This window comes from Poromitra crassiceps, assembly GCF_964638095.1.
Source record: "Poromitra crassiceps genome assembly, chromosome: 1".
Lineage (NCBI taxonomy): Eukaryota > Metazoa > Chordata > Actinopteri > Beryciformes > Melamphaidae > Poromitra > Poromitra crassiceps.
The window spans coordinates 94,971,022-94,997,681 of NC_139623.1; the positions used below are offsets into that span (position 1 = coordinate 94,971,022).

Here is a 26,660-nt window from a genome sequence, read left to right on the forward strand (position 1 = left end):
GTGTGTGTGTGTGTGTGTATATATATACGCCTATGTGTGTGTGTGTGTATAGGATATATATCCTACATACAATACAAGAATACAATTGCTGCTTTTTGCTAAATGTTCTTTTTACAACCATAGCTGGATTCACACAAGATCATGAGATCACAATCACACGACAAATCTTGTGTTCTGTGAAAAGAAACATCTGGCAGCGTCAGGTTCAGGCTTTTCCATCCTGACAAATACAATTCTGGGGAAAACACTAACTACACTAAAAGCCTCAACGCAAATCTTGCGTCGAGGCTAACTAAGTCCATGCCTTCACTTAAAAGTGATTAGTAAACTCTTAATAATAATAATTATTAATAATAATTAATAATTCTGCAACTAGAGTAGGCCTACTTAAACACAGGTTGTTGCTGTCTTCTTTAGCCCAGCAAAGTATTTTGTCGCTTTTTTTGTCCTGTAGCCTACATTCCGAAATGTTTGTTTTGCCCATGTTTCCCCCAGTGACAAAGATTAGGCTACCTTAATTTGAAGGCAAACATCGTCTTGCTTCCGGTCGTATTCCAGTTAACTGACAATTTGACGGAGCTTGTTAACGGCAACAAACACCAGAGCATGTGACCCGCTAGAGGATCAGAGCTCAGTGATGTAATCCGTTTCCCCCAATAATGTCACGGAGAGGAAATGTAAATCCATTATGCAAATACAATACATTTTACCTGCTAATTATAGACAAGTATTACACCATAAATCACTCTATCCCGCCCTCTAGTCTAGAGACATCAGACTGTCTGGTGGTCAACAGTGAGTTTCTGTATAGTTTTTTTATTGTTTCATTTTCAGACATTGGTTCAACTTCAGTAGGCCTACCGTTACCAATTGGGTAAGAACCCATAAATAGTCTTCAAATAAATTGCATGTAATATGATGTAACAGCGACATTGACAGTTTGAGTGCTTGATCTGAAAAGAAACAGTTTTCTCCCACCCCGTGAACTTATGTCCCACATCCAGTCGATTGTAGGCTCCAGGTTTGGTTTTAAATGATTGAAAACAAACAAAAACTTGATAGTAGCCTACTGTAGCCTGTACTACGAAGCTAGTTTAATGCCTTATCCGAGTAAGTTTGAGTTTAAACCTGGTTTAGCCGTACTACAAAGCAAGTTAACTTTCAATCACCATGGCAACTGACGCTGCAAAGCTAACCTGGTCGCGACCAGGTTAGCTTCAGAGGATAAGATCAAAATCCATGACAGACCCATATAATCGGCTCTCTGGAGTCACTCACCGTTCATATAAGATCGCCATATGAAAAATAGATTGCAGTCAACTGAGAATATAACAAGAAAAACATTTGTGGCTCTGTAGGCTACATAATTAAATTAAGCCTACTTACCACTTTATGTCTTAACAGCTCAACGATGCGTGGAGAAATATGATCACTATTAATCACCGCGGCGCATATCATGAATGGACCCTCAAATGGAGTGAGGGTGATATTCTCCTACATGCCAGAAAAGCCTATACATATAATATAGATATGGGATAAATATGGATAGCCCCAATACTAAATATGCAGGCTATTCTTGCATCTTTCAGCTGGAACTGTGTCCTGTAGGCTGTATGCCAATATATGAGCAAAAATAGGCTAGTTTTTATCAATGATAACTATGCCTGCATCGTCTCAATTCAGTTCAGCAGTTTTCTCTTTTATAGTAGGCTATTAGGCTTTATACTAGGCTATTTTATATATGAATTATTCGATGAGTGCAACCACACACATGAGTGATAGAGATCATTATTCATTGAGCATGCGTTTCTAAATCTATGGTCTAAATAGGCTTACAGATTGTGGAAATGTATAGACTGAGATTTACATTTGTTGCTGCTGTATCAATGTATGCAGCTGTATCAGACAGAAATCGCTGATCGAAGTAAATCAAATGACTGATGTGAATACAAGCTGCTGCTTTAGACAGCGCTTCAGCAGACTATCCAACGCGGATTTTCATTCTGACATTAAATCGCGATACATTAAATATCCGCTAAAACTCTGATCATGCACTGCGCTTTCATGGAACGAGGAAATGGGTGTGGAAATGGGTGTGGGCGTGGATCAACTCAGCTGTTCATAATGTGATTGGCTAGCGCACCTCTTTCGCGTGGACGCGCGCCTGTGCACGAGCGAAAAACGTGCGCGTGCACAGGCAGATCCCAGGTCCACTTACCTAGTAAAAAACCAGCGTCGTAGTATCAGTTAACTAGATAGCTTTGATCCTGTTCAGTCAAACCAGATCAAAGGGACTTATCGCGGATCTGTTAAACTAGTTTCGTAGTACAGAGCTCTGGGTGACGTCAGCAAACTGTAAATTACTGTTATCAATGAAATCTTGAAAAACGAACTTTTGATGTGAAAAAGTGTGAAAAACTAAAGAAATTAGATTGTTGTGATTTGTTTTGCATACATTATTAAATAGGTGCACTGCATACCCAGATATTTGAACTAAAAGAAAAGAAAAGTCATTCTTGGGTTCAGCTCGACTTTAAAGTTTTGTTGTCCAGCCAAATGTATTGTAGGAGGAAAACTGGAAATGTGTTAATTATTAGTTTTTTTAATGTAGTTATTTATCGACTTTTTTTGTCCCCCTCAAACTTGACCTTTGACCCTTATTTGGACGTTACCTTACTCTGGTTTGCATTGTTTGCAAAATAATAAGGGGTGATGCCAAGCGAAAATACAGTAACTTCAATTTGATCCTTCACATGGTTGCTTATCACTATATAAAACCAGTATATGATAATAATGATAACATAGACATGAAGTCTAATGTTCATGGCACAATTAGGCTTAATATAATTATGTATAAATATAATATAACTAGATTATCAGGCCACTACACATCCTTCAACCCTAGTTTGGTGGGACTCTTGTTGGCCCGTTGTTGTGTGTCTGTGTGTTGGCGCCTCGGGGGTTAATGTCGTATGAGCTGGCTCCTCAGGGGTTAATGTCGTATGAGCTGGCACATCTGGGGTTAATTTCATTACATACATGACATGTAATGTAATGTATACACAATACAATACACATTTTTGAGATTGATTGATTGATTGATTGACTTTATTTGGTGATGTCAACAAAACAGGGCACAAATACAAAAACAGACAATCACCGAGGATAAAAACACAATAAAGCCACAGGCTTATTTCCATTGCGGTCCTCTGAACATAAAACATAAAAGAGACAGACATGAAACACGGATGGGTATCACGTCAACACTCAAATTAAGATTAGTAACATTATTACTAGTTTGAAAAGTAATAAAGGCACACTTCAATATTATACAATACATATACATTTGTTGTTATATGTACAGGAATTACACATAAAACACATACAAACAACAAGAAGAAAAAGGGGGGGGGCGTTGCCAAAGGGGGGGGGGGTGGGGGTTTGCAAGAACGGGGGGGATGTTGCTGAAGGCGGGGGGTGGGGTTTTAGGAAGGGAGGGAGGGGGGGTTTGGGGGAGTGCGTGAGTGACCATGTGTGTAGGCCTATGAGTCCTTTAGGGTCCATGTGTGTATGTGTGTTTGTAAGTCTGAGCTCCCTCCTGGCTGATTACACAGCGGTTGCTATGGAGATAGCCTCGATCTTCCCAGACCAAAAGTCAAGCAGCAGATGTGAGGGCGGGGGGGGGGAGAATGTTGGAAGCACAAGTTGCATTCGACGCTTCAGGAGATTTTGCTGCTACTGGCCTTGGAGTCCAGATTAAATCAGATGTTTGGGTTTCCCGGTAAGAGCAGGGATCAACAGCATTCCTCACACGAGTCTGTCCCTGGTCCTCAATTTTAAACACTTCGGCTCGCGGCAGTGATATCTCCCAGAAGTAATCAATTTTTGCGATTCAGATCAGAAATTGCAACAGTCCGAGTACTCACTGCCCCGCTCATCTCATTTATTGTGACGTGCAGCCTAGGGTCAATGGCTGCTGTCTTCCCGTATCTCGCGGCGAAAGTCCCGTCTGGGCAGAGGGGGGAGGCGGGGGAGCGTTCCCCGCATTAATTTTGTCGATTGCGTTGAGAGACTAGCTTAATATCCATATAATCCATATTTGTAGTTTCGAAGAGACAAGTGCAAGATTGGCTCCGGGTAGCAAGCACAGGGAATAGGGAGAGGGAAAGAGGAGAGGAGAAAATGCGACCGCCTCCTTTGAAAGCAACACCAGCTTGCTGAGATTGTCCCAATGATGTCATCATTCCCCAGATGATGTCATCAGTGATGGTGATGTCTTTTCATAATTCCAATTCCAAAAGATTCCAGTGAAGCTTTTCATAGCTGGCTTTATTTTGTTAATGTTTTATGCTCGAGATAAGTCCGGTTGTGCACTACAGTGCACATGTAACATTTTAATAAAGTTAAGTTTAAAAAATCTTTGAAATGTGTTCTTTACCACCCCAACACTTAATTTATCCAAAGAAATGCAAAATTACAACACCCGCTTTCTAGTTCTCTTAACAGTGAGTTCATAGTGAGCCCATGGCCTCATATTGGTATGTTTTCTGTGATTTCTGTATGCTGGTCTAAAATGTACTGTATATGCCTACTGGAATTCTTTTTCTGTGGCCTGCTTGGCCAATGCAACGCCTCTCAATAGGTCAGTGCTCAAAACCCGAAGCTCCTGCTGAAATGCTGTTTGTCTTGTATGTCTAATGAACTCTGCTGACTGCCCCTGTAAGTGATTAAGATGTCTAATGAACTCTGCTGACTGCCCCTGTAAGTGACAACAGCATAGGCAGCGGAACGCATCTGAACTTGGGGGGGTGTCTGTGAACCACCATCATTGATTATTATTATTATCATCATATAAAGATTTTGGTCGTTTGAAGCCAGATTCATATAGGAATATCTCAATTTAAATTAACATTAGGATTAGACGGTTGTGATGTCAGTATTCAGTCTTAACACGTTCACTGCCGTCGACGAGTTATCTCGTTAAAAAAAATCCAACGGTTGACTGCCGTGGACGAGTTATCTCGTTTTTTGAAGGTGGGACGTGGATCAAACCCTTTTACATCTCCTATAAATATATGGGAGCTATTGAATGTGTATAACCTATTTTACCGACCCACTAAGTGGCGACAGTGCTCTCCAGACTAGAGGAAGCCGAGCAAAAACACCAGGAAAAAGCGTGAGGAAGCCATTCTCATGAAAATGGATTGGCGAAAACGCTTTCGCGCTGGCGCACAACGGTGGGCGATTCCAAAAATAGACTCTGTGTGCAACACACTTTGAAACACCAGCAGAAAGCCCAGAATCGCACGCAGCTTCAGCCCACCACACAACCGAAAACCCAGAAACGAACGAGCCCCATCCAGACTCGCCCGACGAGCGGCCGCCAGCAGCCAGGCAGCACAGACAGGCAGCAGAGCAGAGACTCGCCTGTGACAAACGCTGCAAAGCCACCAGAGACACACCCACGGAGGGAGGAGTTTGAAGGAGAGGGGGGTGGGGGTGCTGTTATGGAGGAAATTACTGTTCAGAACTATATTGTTTAGATGTCTGATGTCTCACTGATGCCAAAAATAAATGGTTAAAGTGACTGTTCTGCCTGTTCTATCGAATCACGCACGCACGCATGCACGCACACACACACACACACACACACACACACACACACACACACAAACACAATACAGTATACACACTTGCCCAAGGGCACCCATAATCACAGGCACGTGAGGTGGTTCTAAAAATCCATTTATCTCAAAACTCTCTGAAAATCTCTGAAACCATGCTGTATTCAACTGCTAATGCCTACATAACAGAACATGATAAAAACTAACTCTTTTAGACAGAGAAAGCACACATTCTATTAGTTCTTTTGAGATATTTTGTGTTCACAAAGTCCTAGCAGAAAATAATCCTCGGCTCTTGAAAGATGAGTCAGAATCCTCAAAAAAACCCTTGGCAGAAGCTACCTACAGTATTGGAAAAACTGCTGGCAGTGAATGTGTTAACAATCATATATTTGCTCCTTTTCTCACTCGCTCCTATGTCACCACCTGCTCCCCCTGCAGGGTTTGAGATTCAACTTTTTTTTTTATCACCAGCCAATATGGCTGCTAGATTTTAAAGTTACGAGCCAATTAATTTCAACTAGCCAAAATGTTTTTCTTGAAATAAACCAGAATACCGGTATGAGTGCCACTGGGTTAATATAAGCATACGTATCAGTACAAATAAGTTATAGCATAATGAATCTATAAATTACAGCAGGGCTATTCAACTAAATTGTTCAGGGGGCCACATTGTCAGAAACCTAAGGGACCGGGGGCCGGACCGTTCCCCGAGCCAGTACACTTGACACAATGCGCCACCACATTTTCACAGCCGCGCTGGAACTATTATTAAGTAGGGGGTGCTGTAAGGAATGGAATCTCGGAAGCGTCGAAGAAAATTTTATGTTTTTTGAGCTTTTACCCATATTTAGAAGAATATTTAATTTTAAATTAACATTAGGATTATACTGTTTCGATGTCATTATTCAGTATCTTCTCCTTTTCTATTATTAGTATTAGTATTAAATACTGAGTATCTCATGAAAAACTATTAATATTGCATCTTTTGTGTTTAGCTCCGTCTCACAGCATTGTAACATTGTAGTGCAGCAAGAAAGGAAAACTACTGTAAACATTTGAACCATATTTCTTGTTTAGAACCTATAGCTAGCAACATCGCCATCTCCTGAAAAACATTAATATTGCACCTTTCTTGTGGCTACATCACAGCATCTACTGAAAAACATTTATAGTGGATCTGACTTGTTTAGTTCACTTTAGATTCACATCACATTTGAAAAACAACCAGTCGAGTGTAATAAGTAAATGAGGTTTAATTGTAAAAAACAAACCTTTTTTTGGGGGGGGGGGGGGGGGGGGTACTGAAATGTACCCGGGCCTGGGCCCGTGTGGTTCCGCGACCTATGGACAACAGCACATATGCCCGGGGGAATTCTCTATCCTAGCTCATACAGAGCCCTCCTCTCACCTCAAGAGGAGCGCCATCTTACAATGGAGTGATTAAAGTGAGGTTTCAACCAAATTTCAATCAGGAAGGCCGCCATTTTCACGTTACCTGATCAGCCCGTGACGTCAGTCAAGCCCAAGCGTGACGTCAGTTAAACTCGTCCAGTATGACGTCAGTCGTCGCCAGTTCATCCTAGTACATATAGCAAGGGTCCTACGTCACCCCCCAACCTCTGGTGGATCATAGCAGCAGTTGGCATCACGGCTGCCCATTCCCCCCAGAGTATACTCAAAAGCTGTTGTTTCACCCCACCAGCCTCCCCAGAGTCTTGACTCCTGAAGAATGCCCCACAGGGGGGATTCTCTATCCTAGCTCATACAGAAGCCCTCCTCTCATCTCAAGAGGAGCGCCATCTTACAATGGAGTCATACACCCCTCTTCATCCATAACCATCATCTGACTAATCATTAGACAGTAGCGGATTGCTGACTCAAAAACACAGTGTTCTACATCTACATGGAAAGACGTTTATGTTTTCTTGTGTTCAGACATAGGTTTATAGATGTTTTTTATTTACCTTGATAGTTTCGACGAGACACTCTCATCTTCTTCAGAAGCAGTCACACTGACAGCTGGGTATGACGTGTCAACCAGTTGCTTTTCAGCAACTGGCGGTGTGCCCAGCTGAGCTGCCAGGTCGGCCACGCCCACTATGACGTGTTGTGGCCGGACCGACAGACCTAACAGCCCCGCCGGGCACACCGTGCGGGGCTGAAGAAGACGAGTGACTCGTCGAAACTGTCAAGGTAAATAAAAAACATCTATAAACCTGTCTGAACACAAGAAAACATAAAACGTCTAATTATAAATGAAGACATGATGAACATCATTGAACTATCTACATGGAAAGGAAAAAAAGAAAAGGGGGGGGAATCCAATATAGAAAAACAGGCCTTTATTTAGTCTTTTTACATATGGCTTTAGCTTTTCTTTAATTATAAAGAGGTTTTACAAAAGGTTTTGAAGACTTTTGAATCAACCACAGGTGGACAATTATGAAGATGACGACACTGCAATGGTACATCTAAGATGTGAATCACCTAGACTCTGGCCACAAAGTAGTCGCACATAGAAAAAAGGAACAGCAAGGAAACTATTCTCTCAATACGTACAGCAGCACAGCATCAGACGAGGGACACACCGGATGGATTCAGTTGAGTGAAATGTTCATTGCAGTTACAGATAGAAATGCAAAAAGTACAGAGCGGACACGGTTCCCTTTTCTGCATCCGACGGCTTGTTTTTAAAACGCACCTTTCTATGTTTCCTTTCTGTAATGTTTCCTTTCTGTAATGTTTACACCCTGTTGAGCCCAACTCATGGTTGGCGTCCGTCGCCGTTAAAACATCTGATGTTGCGGTTGTGCTTCTGCAGGACATCCGTCTTACCCAAGCAGCGCTCACCAAGCAGCGCTCACCGTAGCAATGTAGCTCGCGACTATATAAGAGAGCAAGATAAAAAGACTGCAAATCAAAAAGCCAGTTGGACATTATGGCCTAAAGTCTGATGTGACCTGAAGCGTGTTGTGGACCGTTTCATTTTCTACCAAGTATATCTCACAGCCGTTAGCCACCACAACATCAATTTTTTTTCTAAACAAGATCAGTATTTTCTACATTTCTAATAATTACAGTACAGCTCCTTCATAGATCAGTCAGTTACTTGATTCAGTGGAATTAGAAGACAGAATCTGAGTGAATCAAATGCATAATTGAAAAATTGACGTTAACACCGCGTTACAATAACTCGCACTGCGCTTAGGTTCAGTTTCACGTGATCCACCCCACTGACACTTGATGTGTCAAGGTTCAGAAGTCTTGATTTTTCCAGACAGGTTTTTAAGACAAATCCATCATGTATGTAGAGTTCCGTTCATAGTTCTCTTCATAAAAGGTGTTGTTGCATAAACAGGATATGGAGTCTTTGCATACAGAAGTCTGCAGACCGGACTGTCTCATGTCTCTCTCCTCGCCTTCTTCTTCTTCGCTGGCTTGGGGCCTTGACTATCCTCAGGTTTTTCTGTGGTTAAAAAAGACAAAGAAAAGGAGAGGGAGATTAGTCATAAAACAATAAACATCTATTAAAGAGATACTCAACACTTTTTCATGCTGTAAATCAATATATATATTGGAAATTAGCTGTGTTCTTGAGGAATCCGGGTTAAAGTCCTGACATTTACTGTAAATCTGAGTAATTTCTCTTCGGTGGAGAAATGGGCTGCCTCATGTTTCTCACGTGCAGCATGATCAGCTATGCAATCGGCAATAATAAAGCAATATCTGCAATCAGCCGATCGCATATTTGAGGACAAAATAAAAAAATCGGCAGATACAGATTGAGTGCCGATCGATCGGAGCACCTCTACATGTGGCTGATCAGATAATCAAGGATGCATTTACTCAACCAGGATCCAAGAAGCATGGGGAGTCAGTTTGGACCAGAGGAGCGAGCAGACAAGACATCAGAAGCCATTTCAGAATAGAAGGCCCTAAAAGAGCCTTAGTGGCTGGGGGGACATGGGTGGTTTTTGGGTAGGATAAGGGGCTGGGGGCATATGGGTGTTGTTTGGGGGGGGTGGGGGCAAGTTGGGAGCGAGGAAAAACGGGCCATAAGGTTAGGAAGGTGCTAGAAAGTTGGGATTCGAGGGGTGGGCAGGATTAGTGACTGGGGGGCTATCGGTGGTGTTTGGGGGTGAGGGCAAACTTTTGTGCAATGTCCGATATTCATGACACTTATGCATGTCAGGCGACCTCCACTAAATGTATTGCTGCATTAATGCCCCACTTGGGTAGCACCCCAAACAGCATCCCATTAACATAAAATGTACACGGTCTGCTCTACACGATATACATCAACCTGACATAATTATTTGGTCTTCCCTAGCGCCACATAGTGGACGCAAGAAGTAACATGTAACTCCTTTGTGCAGTATCCAAAACGCATGAAAATTCAGAGCTGTGTCACCTGGGCGCCGTTCAGCTGTGGCAAACCTGGACGTGCAGAAAGGGGCGGTGGCCCGGCCACAACTCATTGCTGCGCAGCAGCTATAATTTTATATTATTTGGCAGGCTAAGGTGTTAATGTGTGAGCCTCAAGCTTACTGTGTGTTGGAGCAGGAAGGTTGTTCTGCTTGGCAGTGGGCTCTCCGTCAGTTGGCTTCTGTGGCACTTGTGTGACAGGGGGTTTCTGGGATAGGTTGTCCTTCACTGGTCGCTCCACTCTCACCTAAAAAGGGAGAACAGGGACATTTTCGACCACACCATAATCATGATCATCACACTACTGACATAATTGGCAGCCCCACATTTCCCCATCACCCTGGGTGACTCCCCAGTGAACACTGTGGAGTCCTTCCGCTTCCTGTGCTCCATCATCAGCCGGGACCTGAACATCAGAGCTCTCACCAAGAAGGCACAACAGAGGATATATTTCCTGTGGCAGCTGAAGAAATTCAAAGTGCCAAAAGCAACGATGGTGCTCTTCTACACTTCCAACGTCGAGTTCATCCTTACCACCTCCATCACCATCTGGCATGCTGCTGCTTCCCTCAAAACTACTACATGAAAAAAAACTGTTATATACAGGTCTATAAGTGTCTTGGATTTGTCTTCCAAGCAGTGTCTGTTCCATCAAAGGGAGGGCTTGTTTTAAATAAGGCGGCTGTGGCTCAGGAGGTAGAGCGGGTCATCCACTAATCAGAGGGTTGGTGGTTGGATCCCCGGCTCCTCCAGTCCGCATGTCGAAGTGTCCTTGGGCAAGACACTGAAACCTAAATTGCTCCCGATGGCTGTGCCTGCACCCTGCGTGGCAGCTTGCCGCCTTCAGTGTGTGAATGGGTGAATGTAGGCACATTGTAAAGCGCTTTGGATAAAATCGCTATATAAATGCAGTCCATTTACCATTTAAACAGAAGCTCAGTATCCATCATACACGATATCACACACACATTGATGTTGGTCACATCACTTTGACTTTACTCTCAATGTGTTTTCTTAAGTACAGAGAGTTGTACTTATCCTATGATATTTGGGCTAAAGGTCAGCTAGAGGACTAGCTGATCATGCCATTGTCTGTCTTCTGTTCTGTGATTTTCTTTTGTGCTTATTGCATTTTACTATTGCTTGTCATTATACTATTGTCATTTTACCATTGCTTGCATTCTACTATCGTTTGTTATGTAATGTGCTTGGACCCCAGGAAGAGTCGTCTTGGTGGCAGCTAATGGGGATCCTTTTAATAAACAAATAAACATCTCCAGAGTGCAGCGCATCATCCGCTGTGCTGAAAAGGTGATTGGATGCAGCCTGCCATCCCTTCAGGACCTGCACTCCACCAGCACACTGAAGCGGTCTTGGAAAACCATGGCCAACCATGGATCAAACCCTTTTACATCTCCTATAAAAATATGGGAGCCACCGAACGTGTACAACCCATTCCACCGACCCACTAAGTGGCGACAGTGCTCTCCAGACTAGAGAAAGCCGAGCCAAAACTGCAGGGAAAAGCGTGAGGAAACCATTCTCATACTGTAGAATGGTTTGGCGAAAACGCTTTCGCGCTGGCGCACAACGGTGGGGGGTTCCAAAAATAGACTGGGTGCAACACACTTTGAAACACGCAGCATAAAGGCCAGAATCGCATGCAGCTTCATCCCAGGGGGATGGGGGTGCTGTTATGGAGGAAATTACTGTTCCCGATCCAGACTCGCCCGACGAGCAGCCGCCAGGCAGCACAGACAGGCAGCAGAAACTCGCTTGTGACACACCCGCTGCAGAGCCACGGAGGGAGGAGAACACCCACGGAGGGAGGAGTTTGAAGGAGAGGGGGGTGGGGGTGCTGTTATGGAGGAAATTACTGTTCAGAACTATATTGTTTAGATGTCTGATGTCTTACTGATGCCAAAAATAAATGGTTAAAGTGACTGTTCTGCCTGTTCTATCGAATTTCACAAAAATGCAATTATCTCAGCTTTCATTCTCAGACGCTGAAACCATGCTGTATTCAACTGCTAATGCCTACATAACTACTAACTCTACAAACTAACTCTTTTAGACAGAGAAAGCACACATTCTATTAGTTCTTTTGAGATATTTTGTGTTCACAAAGTCCTAGCAGAAAATAATCCTCGGCTCTTGAAAGATGAGCCAGAATCCTCAAAAAACCCTTGGCAGAAGCTACCTACAGTAAAAAAAAAACTGTTGGCAGTGAATGTGTTAAAGGGCTTCACTTTACATTTTTGTGATCGTTTTGTGATCGTTTTCTGTATAGCTTTTGTCTTCTACTACTGATGTGACTGCTACGCTGCATACTGACCACTACGCTGCATACTGACCACTACGCTGCATACTGACCACTACGCTGCATACTGACCACTACGCTGCATACTTGCACTCAGATACATTTCTTGTTTGTAATCTGATTACTTTATGTGGCTATTAAAGTGAATCTTGAGTCTTAACTTAGCAAAATAGATCATTTTCGCAACAGTCGTCTGTCGTGTCAAGTATAAATGTTAAAAGCTGCAGGGAAATTCATTTGTGCATGATGCGCTCCTTGCCTCAAACATTAACCACACTGACCTCAACAGCAGCTGCTTTGACAGGCTGCACGGCAGCAGCGTTCTCCTCAACAGGCTGCTGCTTCTTCACCGGCGCCTCAGGGGCCGTCTCCCTCTCCGCTAACTCTCCCTCCTGAGGAAATCAGGAGTCAGGACACAAGCTCAGTTTCCATTCACCTGCAGACTGCAGGGTGACAACTTTGTTCAAGTCTCAACACATCCATCCCTGCACTGTGTATGTCTGTGTCTATCACTACGACAGAAGTTTTACCTGGCCGGCAGCTCCTCCCTCCTCAGCTGCCTTCTTCTTCTTCTTTTTCTTCTTTTTATTTTTAGCTGCTCCATCACCAGCGGCCTCTAGCTTGTCCTTCTCTTCCTCATCCTCATCCTGAAGAAAACATGCACATACAACATGACTCAAAAGACAAAGATCCAACTCAAACACAACCAATGTTTTACATCTGACGGCATTATATGACTGATTAAGCCTGATTTTGAACAAAGGGTCAATGTTATAACATTTTACCATAACTTAAATGATTTTAAAAGGATTCACACAGCTACTGAAGCTGTGTGTTAGACACAGACTTTGGGCAAGAGTTAATTACTGAATTATTTAAAAACATTTGATAGCAAACATGCATACGGTAGGTTCCTATCACTGACCTATATGGACACCATGTCTCCACCTGCTACTGGTATGTAATAGTGAGGCAAAAATACCCCAGATTCCACGTCATTTGGGGAACAGTCTCCGCGCAGTAGTGACCAGTGGATGGGACTGGAGCATAAGGTTCCCACCCCGCTCTTAACTTTTTATGTAGTTGCTGGTTGGTTCAGCTTTCCGTAGTAGCATTAGCGTATATATACAGTCAATGCTCTAGTTCTGTAAATATGGCACTTTAAGTTCTAATAATTTTTGACTCATCAAAAGTAACCATGTAGATTCCCACTGTAAGGCCAGTTTATCAAAATGACACCTTGGAAATCTGATTTTCGGTGTCGGAGATTGAGGAACCGGGGGCCAGCTGGTCATCTCAGCTGCTAGCAGCCAGACTCCAAGCTAATGGGGCTGCTTCTCTAAACTAAGGGTGTCAACTGTTACAAAAATGTCTAAACATGTACACTGGACCTTCTGCCAGCGTGTAACCATTTAACCATTGTTTTTTTGTTTTTGTTTTTGACTGCATTTGCGCTATATAACCGCTAGAGGGCACTGTCACCATTCAAAAACCTCCCAAATCCAGATTCATAGTTGGTACCAGGTAGATCATGGATTCATGTGGGTTTAAACGACTGTGCCGAATGCTAGTGTTTTAATGGAGACTGCACCTTTTCTCTGCCTGAGGAAATGTACCATCAATGGTAAGGAACCAGCATTAGGATACAGCAGCACTTGGATACAACTGGCTAACGTTAGGTGTTAGCTCCATCCGCTCACAACAGTGGTTTTCGCTACAACGTTAGCAAGTAAATTACGTTACATAACAGCTCATTACCATCTTCAGTGAATCCCAGCTGCTGGGTGATCTGAAGCCATAATGTCCTTAATTTCGTTGTTGAGGTAGGCTAGTCCTCGCGGTGTTTGTCATACATAATTGGATGTTGAGAAACCAAATTGATGAGCCTGGGGTTGCTCCTTTAGCAGCAAGCTACGCAAGCTCATGGAGGTATGACATTTGTAAACAAAGGATTTCATTGGTCAAACACATTTTTCCTGTCTGTGAACACTTTAGTGTAACATTAAAGTTATGATCTGTAGCTTACAGGCAGCATTATCACCTCTAAACAGCTTATTTTTTAATGAGAAATGGATTGAGAGTCCAAAACACAGTACAATTATTGTCAAAACTTTATTTAAAAGGACAAAAAAAGGCGTGTAGCCGGTTATTGGTTTTTCTAAATGTTTATGAATTACTATCAGTTATCCCTGTACACGGTGACACCCCTACTCTAAACAAAACAAATCTCTTCAACATGCAGTTAACTTATCTTGCTAATCCGTCAAATTATTCCTGCAAAGGTCAAGTAGCTAATCCGTCAAATGTTTGGCTGAGTTTGTAGTTAACATTGAATGGACTGTAAACGGTGCTCACGTAAAGGTTTTGTTGTTTGTTATTTCTTGACATTTTGGTCTGCAAGGTAGGCAAACACCCAAACTTAATTCCTTGAAGCAGTCTAGTAGAGGAGCCATGGGCATGAATGGATGAGTTTCATTTCTTCTGGTCACTTATGGCACTCTCTCTTGCCAACTGTGTCAGACTCTGCTTCACAATTGGTTTGGTTTGGTTTGTGGCATTAGTTGTTTGCCTCTGTGTTCTGTCCATCCTAGGATGGCTCCCAAGAGGCCGAATTTCACATTAGTTTAACAAAACAAAAGTAAAATAAAGAGTGTGTGTTTTTAACCTATTTTAATCGACTCATTACTGTCAGCAGCAGGGCCACTGTTGAGGGGAAGAACTGGGACAGCTGTCCTGGGGCATGATGAGCTCTGAGGAATCATCATACTGTTAGTGGCTGTTATTTTTACAAGTTCTAGGTAACTCCCATAATGCCAAGTTTCGCCCCATCCAAGCCTGGGAGTACTTACAGCTGCTCTGATCAGCAGATTAACCTTGGCAGGCTCAGGGATGGGCTGCTCCTGTGGGGCAGGGGGCTCAGGAGTGGGCTCCTCATAGTTGCCCCAGACTTCAGAGGGGGCGTTCCAGTCAGAGCTGGGGTCGACTGAACTGCCATCTGAAAAACACAAACCATCAAATCTAGAAAATAGTTGAAATGGTGAGGGTTTATCATGGCTATGAAGTTAAATCAGCCAAACAGAGAAAGAAAACAAATAAATCATCCTTACTCAATCCGGACCACTCATCCTCCATTTGGGGCTGGCTGAGCCATGGCAGCTCGGACCTAGTCTTCGGCTCTACATGGACAGAAAACACATTAATTCAACCTGCCAGGCAGCGCTTAGCCTGGGTAAGTACACCATCTAGTGGTACAAAGAGTTAAAGAGCGTGGTGCAGTTTTTTTTTTTATTATAATTTTTTTTACAGTTTGGGCTCAAGATTCTTATGAAAATACCACAAAAAAAACAAAATTATAACATGCCCCCAGGGCAAAAATATGGAGGAAAAGGTGGCATTATGATGCACATGCTCAAAAAAAAGTCATGCCATCTGGGCTGATAACACCTGTGATGTCACTCGGACTACTGTACTTACTCTAACAGGGTCTAAAATTCACTTTGCAAACTAGGGGGGAATTCCCCCCCTCATGTTCTTCACATAGGGGGGATTTATAGACTTTGGGGGGGATTTATTCAGTCGCTGGATAAAATGGTTGGTCATTTGAAGCCAGATTGATAGAAATATCTAATTTTAAATTAACATTAGGATTAGATGGTTGTGATGTCATTATTCAATTTTAATTACTGAGCATGAAGAGAGCTGCGCGCTTGACATCGGTCCTAGTGATTCTTGCTTCTGGTGCGGCAGTCAGATAAGATACAGATAGCAAGCAGTGGAGGACTCGCACACAGAACTATAGACAAGACAAAAAGTCTTAAAAAGTCAGATCCTACAATAAAATGGATCTGACTTTTTAAGACTTTTTGTCTTGTTTATAGTTCTGTGTGCGAGTCCTCCACTGATTATTCAATTTTAACCATCATATATTTGCTCCTTTTCTCACTCACTCCCATGTCACCACCCACTCTCCCTGCAGGGCTTGAAATTAACTTTTTTGATCACCAGCCAATATGGGTGCTACATTTTAAAGTTACCAGCCAATTCGAATTTCCACTAGCCAAATGTTTTTCTTGAAATAAACCAGAATATGAGTGCCACTGGATTAATTTAAGCATAAGTATCAGTCAAAATAAGTTATAGCATAATGAATCTATAAATTACAGTATTTCACTGGTGTGATTTCAAATTGTGTAAAAATAAAGATTTGTATTCATTACATGTAAATTGGTAGGAGGGGAGCACTTCAAGTGTGTCACTGGTTACTCTGTGTATATAAAATATAACTGAATCACTTTGTTTGACCAAGCAAATAAAAAGAATTATAAGCATTTTACAAAATGTCTATGGAAAAATGAATGGCTGACCAGTCTCCACCAGGGACACTGGAACTGTTTAAGTAGGGGGTGCTGCAAGGAAGGGACAATTGACGTTTTTTTTTAACGTTTTTTTAGCCATATTTAGAGGAATATCTCATTTTAAATTAACATTAGGATTATACTGTTATTAGGGGTGCTCCGATCCGGCTAAGCCACGATCCGATCCGATTCCAATTCCTGGGGTCACGATTCGATTCCAGAATCGATTCTCGATTCCAACGATTCTCGATTCCAGAATCTAGAATCGATTCTCAATTATGTAGTTTTATATTGCATTATACAACAGGTAGTTCCGGCCGAGCAATTTGATTGGACAAGAGGGATCCTACCAGTGCTGATATTTCACGATAACGCACTGGCGCTTCACTGTGTGTAGATCACTCCACTTCACAGCTGCCCTAATCAACAAAATGCTTCACAGCTGTAGAGTAGACAGTAGTAAAGTAGACAGCCTGCAGTTAATTAGGCTGATTAGGCTACATTTTCGGCAAAGCAGAAAGCTGAGGGAACTATTTTTGTTGGCGGAGGAATAAATAGAGAAATCATATATTTTCTCAGTTTTTTGTCATTTTTTAAAATCAGCTTTGTTTAATAGAACTGTTGTATAAAAACAATATCACACTCGAGGTCATGCTGTTGTTGTCTAATATCGGCACTGCTGTGATTATCTTCGGCACTCGGCCTGCGGCCTCGTGCCTACGACCGAATCACAGCAGTGCCGATATTAGCCAACAACTGCAATCCCTCTCGTGTGATATTGCTTAAATAACACACAAAGGTAAATCTAAGACAAAAAATGACAAATGTATTAATGCTGAACTTCAAATTAAACTTCTGAAGTATTACAGTCAGGGCCTAAATTCATTTTGCAAACTAGGGGGGAATTATGTTCTTCAGATAAAATGGATTTATAGGCTGGGGGGGATCTGTAGACTTTGAGAAGGATTTATAGATTTTGGGGGGAATACATTAACCAGAGTTCTTAGGCACCGTGGCAGTACAGTACAGAAATGACATGAACATTTGGACACTTATTCAGCCGGTATCTTGCATGTTGCGTTCAGGTGCACTGTAAAAAAAAATAAAAAAAAAATGTTTTGCTTTTTTTTACAATACGAAGAAGAATCGATTCTTGGGAGTTTGTAATCGATCCAGGAATCGTGGCATTAAGAATCGCGATCCTTTCAAGAATCGATTTTTTTGGAGCACCCCTAACTGTTATGTCATTAATCAGTATTTTCTCCTTTTCTCACTCATTTTCATGTCACCACCTGCTAGGTCGTCTTACACTACAACAGACAGCAACACAGGTAGAAACAGTGAACTTATTTAGTATTATATTTTATTATCTTATTATTATAAACCAAACATCAAAAATAACATCACCCTCTTTGCTTTGCTCATAGTCTTCAACTAAACCCTAAATATCGCAGTATAAAACATATAAAACACATTTTAATCATATATATATATTTTTTTTTAATTGACATTACAATTCCAATACAAAACAGCAGAGGGTGCTGCAGCACCACAAGCAGCCCCACTTCCCGTGCCCTTGGTCACCAGTTGCCCACAGGCATTCAATGACACTCAATCATGAGACTTAATCTTCTTGGAAACAATTGGAAACAATAAAAAAATAAATACAGGCTCCTTGCTTTCCACCTCTCTGCACCTCTTTTCTTCTCCATTTTGGCACCATTGAACAGCAAGCCCTGCGCACCACCATGCTGGGGTCCCAGCAGCTTCTGACTGAAAAGTTAACTCATTCCTCCCTGCCTGGCTGCCTGCAGCCTGCCTGCCTGCTATCTGCACAACTAGGAACACTTATACATACTGGCCTGCTGTTCAGTGAGTGGCCTGGTGTGCAAAAAAAAATAAAAAATAAAATTTGAAGGCCATGCCATGCCAGGCCACCGGGCATCTGCCCGAAGCGCCCGATGTTGCAGTCCGCGTCTGTAGACAAGCCAGTCGTATGTAACGTTCTGCACCATCGACAGCATAGACATCAGTTCGCGCAAACAGATGTGGGATTATTCCTGCATTATAAATTCAAAATATGTGAGAATTTCCCAAAATATGCACGATTCCCGCAATCCCGTGCCAAATTTTAGGCCCTGTGTAATAATAATAATAATACAGTCAATGTGTATAGCAGAAAACCTTCCAAAACACCCAGACTCAGCGTTTCCAGACGTACGATAATTATCGTATTTGTGCGATACTTTACCTCCAAAAACGATCGATAATGGTACGACAATTCAACATTTACCATCCGTACGGGTCAGCCCCCCGCGGTTCGGAACGTCCATGGTCCGCGGGTTTAACGTTAGTGTATGAGAACGCCTGCAGCGCAGCCAGACACAGACAGGCATCATCATGGCGAGCGCAAGTACGAGCCGACAAGCAGCCCGCATCATTTAAATCAGCTGTATGGGAGCATTTTGGCTTCCCTGTCAAATCTGGCTACTAAAGACAGCAGCGCAACAAACTTATTTCAACACCTCCGAAAAAGCCCAGGAATGCGAGCAGCGTGTTGCTGTGGGCTGCAGCTATAACGAGAGCCACCACACACACACACCGGACGGTGAAATGTTGGCTTAAGACACATAACAACAAAACAACACGTGGGGCCACCGAGTAGCTTAACGTTAATGTTATGTTTCCAGACTCACCCTGTCTGTACCCGTGTCAAGTGACCAGGGCCGGGCTGGTACCAAAAAGAGGCCCTGGCAGTAGGTCCAGACCAGCCCACCAGGGGGGAACTCTTCCAAGCCCCCCCCCCAAAAAAAATTGGGGGGCGGAAGCCAGATTGAGAGAAATATCTAATTTTAAATTAACAGACTGAGCAGGTGTAACCAAGGCTATTTTCCAAACTGCTCAGCCTCCTGGAAAGATCCATAATCACCAGACTAAGTACATTGTCACTGTCCAGGCTCAATGGACTTGACAAAAAAGGAGACCACACAAATCTTAAAATTAAATCTGCATGCATTACCATGAAGGAAAATAGTCTATCACTAAACTTGCCCCTTGCATCAAACTCTATGTCCTCTTCACTGACGACAGGGCTGGGAGGACTTTCTATTCTTTCTTTGAATTTTGAACTGGCTTGAGGAGAAAAAAACACCAGAGTGACGTTTAATGCAGCAGAGGACAGCATACTACAATGACTACGGTACTCTATTATCTTGTGTTATACAACAGGTAGTTCCGGCCGAGCAATTTGATTGGACAAGAGGGATCTTACGAGTGCCTATATTTCACGATAATGCACTGGCGCTTCACTGTGTGTAGAGTAGGCTATATCACTTCGCTTCACAGCTGCTCTAATCAATACGCTTCACAGCTGCTCTAATCAACAAAACAAACACCAGTCACGTTACATTGAACGTCATTCAAAGCGTAACCGAGAGCGCAAAGATGGATTTTTTTAATAACATAACTTTTGATTTAAACTATGAATGCTCGTCAGAAGAGGACGAAGGGGAGCAACATTCTTCTACGGAAACCTCCAGGTTTGCTCATATTTCACCTGCAGGACTTGACGATTTGGAGAAAAACAAAAACGAAGCAAACACTGTGAAGCAAACAGTCTGGGCTGTGAACTGCTTTCAAACTTGGCTACGTTCAAAAACTATGACCATCAACTTCCAGTCAATTGAGAAGACAGAGCTGAATACTGTTTTGAGGGAGTTTTATGGATCCGTACGGACGAACAAAGGAGAGCTATATGGGATAAGCGGTTACCTTGGGCTTCGCGCTGGTTTAAATCGCCATATCAACGAGCCGCCTCTCAGCCGTTCATGGAATTTAATGCAGGATGCTGAATTCCTTCCAGCTAATAACGTTTTCAAAGGCGTTGTGAAACAGATCAGACGAGCCGGGAAAGATACAACAACACATCACCCGGCAATTTCAACTGAAGACCAGCTCATCTTAAAGCAATCTGCTGCTTTACGCCCAGACAATCCAAAGGGTTTACAGAACAAGGTCTGGTATGACATTCAGTTGCATTTTGGACGCAGGGGCAAAGAGGGGAATCGGGCTCTCAAACCTGATTCATTCACCCTAAAATACGACGAGAATGGAGCAAAGTTTTTCACAATGACTTTCAATGAAGAAACAAAAAATCACAAAGACCCTTTGGAGAGAGACAGAGAAAATAGGAGGGGTGCCATGTTTGAGGAGCCAGGAAACCCCCTCTGTCCAATTGTTTCTCTTGAAAAGTACTTGAGCAAACTTCCACCTGACGCAAAAGCCCTCTATCTGCAGCCCAGGAGGAATGCAGCTGTCACAGATAGCGTCTGGTACACCGTAACTCCGCTTGGAGTAAACCAGTTGGCACAGATGTTACCCAGGATGTGTAAAGAAGCGGGGACACGAGCCTCTTACACCAACCACTGCCTCCGGGCCACCGCCATACAGAAGCTGTCTGATGCAGGACTGGAAGCCAGGGAGATCATGGCAGTGAGTGGGCACAGGTAAGATGATTAACGCCTATAAATACAAATTCGAGGACGGGATGACAACGAGGACTGTGATTAGTGATACTTCGCCACACTTTTTTGTCTTGCAGGTCTGAAAGCTCGTTAAAAAGTTATTGGCGACCATCCACGGAGAGCAGGAAAAGATGGAGCAACATACTATCAGATCAAACAAGCTCATCCTCGGTATCCGACATGCCTCCTGCAAAGCAACAGTCAACCATGCCCTCACCAGACTCTGTTCTCTTCACTGGCTGTACAATAAATGGAAACGTGCAAATCAATGTGTATGACAAAAAGTAGGCTAGACAGCCTGCAGTTAATTAGGCTGATTAGGCTACATTTTCTGCAAAGGGAAAGCTGGGGGGACTATTTTTGTTGGCGGAGGAATAAATACAAAAATCATCTATTTTCTCAGCTTTTTGTCATTTTTTTAATCAGCTTTGTTTAATAATAGAACTGTTGTATAAAAGCAATATCACACTCGAGGTCGTGCATTGTTGGCTAATATTGGCACTGCTGTGATTATCTACGGCACTCGGCCTGCGACCGAATCACAGCAGTGCCAATATTAGCCAACAATGCACTCCCTCTCGTGTGATATTGCTTAATTATAGGCCATTATAGCAGTGATACTCAACTGGCGGCCCGCAATAGAATTGCAAAAATTACTATTATTATTTACAGTGCAAGAACGCAACATGCAAGATACCCGCTGAATAGAGAGCCGCAGGGATGACGTATTTTTGTAGTCAGAACGCGGAAGTCCCGGACTTCCTGGTTCTTCACTGTTTCTGTCTATTCCGGACTTCCTGGTTCTTCACTGTTTCTGTCTATGGGATTTTTGAATGGGTTTTTGCCGCAATGCTTCTAATAATCTCTCTGGGCAACGCTGGCTTAATGAAAGGCGAACCAGAGTTCATCTCTCTTCCCAGTGTGTTTTGGGCTGACTTGACTGACAGCGTACTTCGGATTAGGGCTGGGCGATATGACGATATATTTCGTCTGGACGATAGAAAATGTATTTTGTCTGATATGATGCTCTATCGTTTATATCGTTGTGTTGCAAATCACACTCTGTACGGCAATATTGTCCGTCATTTGGATGACGCTGTGCTTTCTTCATTCATTTTACTCAATCACGTCCACAGTCCACACACGCACCAGACTGTGTCAACAAGCCCCTTGCGTCCCTTTATAAGTGGCACAAATCAGCCGGTGAGTAGGCTAAAGAGCAGGGAGATGTTACCTCCACTCCGTCCGCCTAGGCTACCCAGGCATTTGCGCTGTGTTTGATCCATATTTGCGTGTGTCCTCCTAACGTTAAACCTGGCAAAACATCTCCTCCCATCCTCTCATCATCCCAAGGAAATCCCTTGAGGGCAACAAACCGTCTATTGTTAGCTTTAGCTTTTAGCTTTCCCTGGGTGAGTTGTGTTGGTTCACGTTGTTCTTCTTCTACCGTTTTATTCTTCTTCTACTGAACATGTAGGTATTTTGACGTTGACTAAAGAAATACTGCCGCCTAGTGGTCACTTTTAGATATGATTCCAGATTAGTGCTTAAATCAAACACATCAATAGCAAATGCTAGTGAATGCTAGTGTCCTCTTTGAAAATCGAACTGGTGGTGTGTGGTTCAGTTTGTTTCATTCTACTGCCTGCAACTAATTATTATTATTTGTGTTGTAAAGAATAGCCATGCTTATCTGTATTCTGAATGCATGTATCCTTTGTGAGGTTTGACAACATTTTAACTGGTTTAACTGCTACATAAATAAATGGCCATGTGGTCACTTTATATAAACTATAAATAGAAGTTACAGAAAATATGCTATATCGTGATATATATCGGTATCGGGATATGAAATGACATATATCGGGATATGAGATTTTGGTCATATCGCCCAGCCCTACTTCGGATACATTGAGGGGATAAATAAACGTGCGGTCAGACCGGCCCAGAGCAGCCCAAAATCACAGCGGCCCTTCTGGCATTTGCCAGAATTGCCAGATGGCCAGTCCGGGCCTGCAAGTGACTGCAGGTTAGCAAGCAACAGCCAGGAAGTTAGGCATAGCAGTGCCACGCTAAAACAGGAATTTGGGTTTTTCTGCCTTCAGAGTAAAAGCATAAATTGTATCACTTATGAGAATTTTTTTTTTGTTGAGCTGTGCAGGGCAACAAATGGTTAGATAAGTATAATAGTATTAAAATCGAATCGAAATCGAAAATCTAATTTTGAGAGAAAAAATCTGAGATTTTATTTTATTAGTGGCCGGGCCAGCGAAGCGGCAGGGCCACTTCTTGTATTTGCCTGTATTCTTCTTCTTCTTCTTCTTCTTCTCCCAGGAAGTCAGACTTCCCATGCATGAATATAAACCAAACTTTGCACAAAGGTCCAGTCCCATGCCAAACTAAGTTGACGTGAATTTGGCGCCAATAGTCCTGATGGTGGCGCTACAGCGACTGTCTAAAGTTTCAAACTTTGAAAATTCATAACAAATCAGGCATATGGGCTACGGCTTTGGCACTTTCACCGAAATGTGGGCCCAAATGAGGAGAAACTTTTGTACGCTGCAACCTATGGCCAATTATGAAGTCTAAAGACCGCAAAACTGCAAAAACTGTAAAACGAATTAAACCCTACTCCTCCCACATTTTTTCTTCAAACGACACCAAACTCCAGCATCTCCATCGGTAGACTGTCCTCCACAAAAGCATCAAACAGATTTTTGATAGATCAAAAATTGAGCCCACAGTGGATGAAAATGTTTTACTGTAAATAGTACTTTAAACAGCTAATGCAAATTCTTGCTAAATAAAGCTTGAATCTCCACGAAAAAAAATGGACAAGATTTTGCTGTCAGAGTGGTTGAAGTGTGCAAAATCTAAGAATTGTATGTCAAAAACTGAATTTTTGACAGTATTTTGAATTCTGCCCTCATGTATAGCCTAAAGAGCATCGTAATTGCCCTAATTACTTAATGATGTGATGTCACTTGAGCAATGACGTCATCAGTGATGTCATCAGTGATGATGTCATCAATGATGATGTCATCAATGATGTCATCAGTGATGAACGGCAGTGTTCTAATCTAAGCAGACTGGATTGCATGCAGCAGATGATAGAAAGCTCATCCATAAGAGACTTGAGACTTGACTTGGACTTGTGACTAAAGACTTGAGACGCGACTAAAAGACTTGAGACTTGCCCGGCCATGACCCATTGCTGCGCAGCAGCTATAATTTCATTTATTTTGCTGATGCGAAAAATCCGTGATCCGTGGCTCAAAATTCGTCACGCGATCCGAACCATGAGTTTTCTGATCCGTGCCAGCCCTAGTGGTCTCTAACCGGCACCATGCTCTTTAACTCTCGACTCATCCCATCCCAACTCATCAGCTTGTACGGCCACTTACCAGACGCACCACCTCCCAGTCCAGTGAAAGACACTAGATTTAGGTCTGATGTCTTCACCCCACTTTCAATGACAGTCCATGACCCTGAAACACATTTCAGAGTTGACATAAAACTTTGCTGTTCAAAATATCAACTAGGTCAACCAATTCAGTTTGTTTGATCAATTAGCTCAACAACAAAAAGAAACTGAACAAAAAAAACTAAATCAGTGAGTGTCAATGAGGACTGATTATGCTCCGTTTGGTTGAAAATAAATAACATTGATTCCTGACACTGTTGACAACTGTCTCAATATTTGACTGCAGTGTGGATCAATTCTGATCAACATTTCATCAATTACTTCACAGTAGAACTACGTACCTCCGCTTGCAGAGTGCTGCCCTCCAATACAAAGTCTGACTGGGAAATCAATTAGCCGCAACTAAGCATTAATTTAATCTTTTGCTCTACACCAGGGGTGTCAGACTCATATTAGGTAGAGGCCCGGATTTGTTCAACTGAGACCTCATGGGGGCCTGATTTTTTTTTTTACTAAAATCAATTCGACTCATTTACCCATTTACGGTACTTCACAAAAGAAATACTGCTCTTTCCATTTCTCTTGAAACTGCCTGCATTCCGTGTCAACCTTTCTCTTTTTCGACAGCATCTTGTTGATTCCTTTGTTTTTTGGTAGGTAGCCGAATGCGCGATTCAATTCCAGCGTGGCATCATGGCGGCTTTGTTTACACCTGATGACCTACTGACATACTTCCTTGTAGTGCAGGTTAATTAACTTATGAATGAACTCTTAGCTTGCTTATTAGCCACACGTAGTTCATGATAATGGGGTGCGAATTTAATAATAATAATATATATATATATATATTTTTTTATATTCCAAAACATCTCGCGGGCCGGATGCGGCCCGCGGGCCGTATCTCTGACATCCCTGCTCTACACGTACATTACATGTAGGGCTGCACGATATATCGTTTACACATCGTCATCGCAATGTGCGCATGCGCGATAGTCACATCGCAGGACGTGCGATGTCAAAAGCAAAAATTAACTCGTCATGTTGCTTGATAAACTCTCACTTTAGGGGTAGCCTACTGAGTGAAATGCAGTCTCTCTCAAAGGAGAGAGACGCCCCACTACTGTACTCACTCATTTAGTGCTTAGCTTCAACACAACAAACATGCACAGAGCTCAATTGAATTGTTTTTGCTTATGTTGCGTTGCTGACAGTAGCCCGTCTGTAAACGATGTGATTGCGGAGGCGGACGCGTCCACAGTTTGCAGCGCACTAGTATACAGCAGGCTGGCTGCTGTAACTCAACATGTCCATGGAGTGGAGATATTTACTCTTGAAACACCAAAAAGCAAGACCGCAACTTATAATGACACGAAGGCTAAAGTGATTACTGAGAAGTTGTCCGTGTTATCACTGCAGCTGTCTCTCCCCCTCACGTCTCTGATGATGCATCAGATGATAGCAGTAACGTTACAGTAGAGTTAATCATACATAGCGACTCATTTACACAAAACATGTCGGTGAAAATAAAAAGACAATAGACATAGCTGGGCAATTAAATGTATATTTATTACTTTTCACGAATGAATTGTTTGTCACCGGTCGGCTGCATGTGAATCCTCTCTCTCTCTCTGTACTGCCCTGCGTGCGCTCAAAAACCGGAACTCCCCAAATGCGGAGCGTACCACTTGGTAGTTTCTGGAGGGGGGTCAGACCAAGTGTGTGAAGTAACGTGTGAAGTGGCAGCGGTGTTTCATTGTTGATTTATTGAAACGTTAGAAGAACGAAAGAAGTTGAAAGCAGTGATTATAATCAATTAAATCTAATGTTTTTCTGCAAATAGCATCATTGGGAGGTAGATTCTGGCACTCAATATTAGGGGTGGGCAATATATCAAATTTATATCCATATTGTGATTTGAGACTATATGGTCTTAGATGTTGGATGGTAATATGGTGATACAGCATACATGTTGTCTTTCCCTGGTTT

General features: G+C 42.6%; 1 protein-coding gene across 2 annotated transcripts in view; it reads right to left on the reverse strand.

The window, feature by feature from the left end:
* Window positions 1-7,954: 7,954 nt before the first annotated feature.
* The window catches only part of LOC310776368 (protein LYRIC-like), a 38,391-nt gene continuing 19,685 nt past the window's right edge, over window positions 7,955-26,660 (reverse strand). For both annotated transcript variants that reach the window (XM_083636565.1, XM_083636564.1), the window contains 7 exons: window positions 24,655-24,738; window positions 15,480-15,548; window positions 15,222-15,367; window positions 12,903-13,019; window positions 12,654-12,764; window positions 10,176-10,299; window positions 7,955-9,093 (listed from right to left, as the gene is read on the reverse strand). In XM_083636565.1, the coding sequence (XP_083492691.1) occupies window positions 9,029-9,093; window positions 10,176-10,299; window positions 12,654-12,764; window positions 12,903-13,019; window positions 15,222-15,367; window positions 15,480-15,548; window positions 24,655-24,738 (716 nt within the window). In that variant the 3' untranslated portion in view covers window positions 7,955-9,028. The remainder of the gene's footprint in view (window positions 9,094-10,175; window positions 10,300-12,653; window positions 12,765-12,902; window positions 13,020-15,221; window positions 15,368-15,479; window positions 15,549-24,654; window positions 24,739-26,660) is intronic.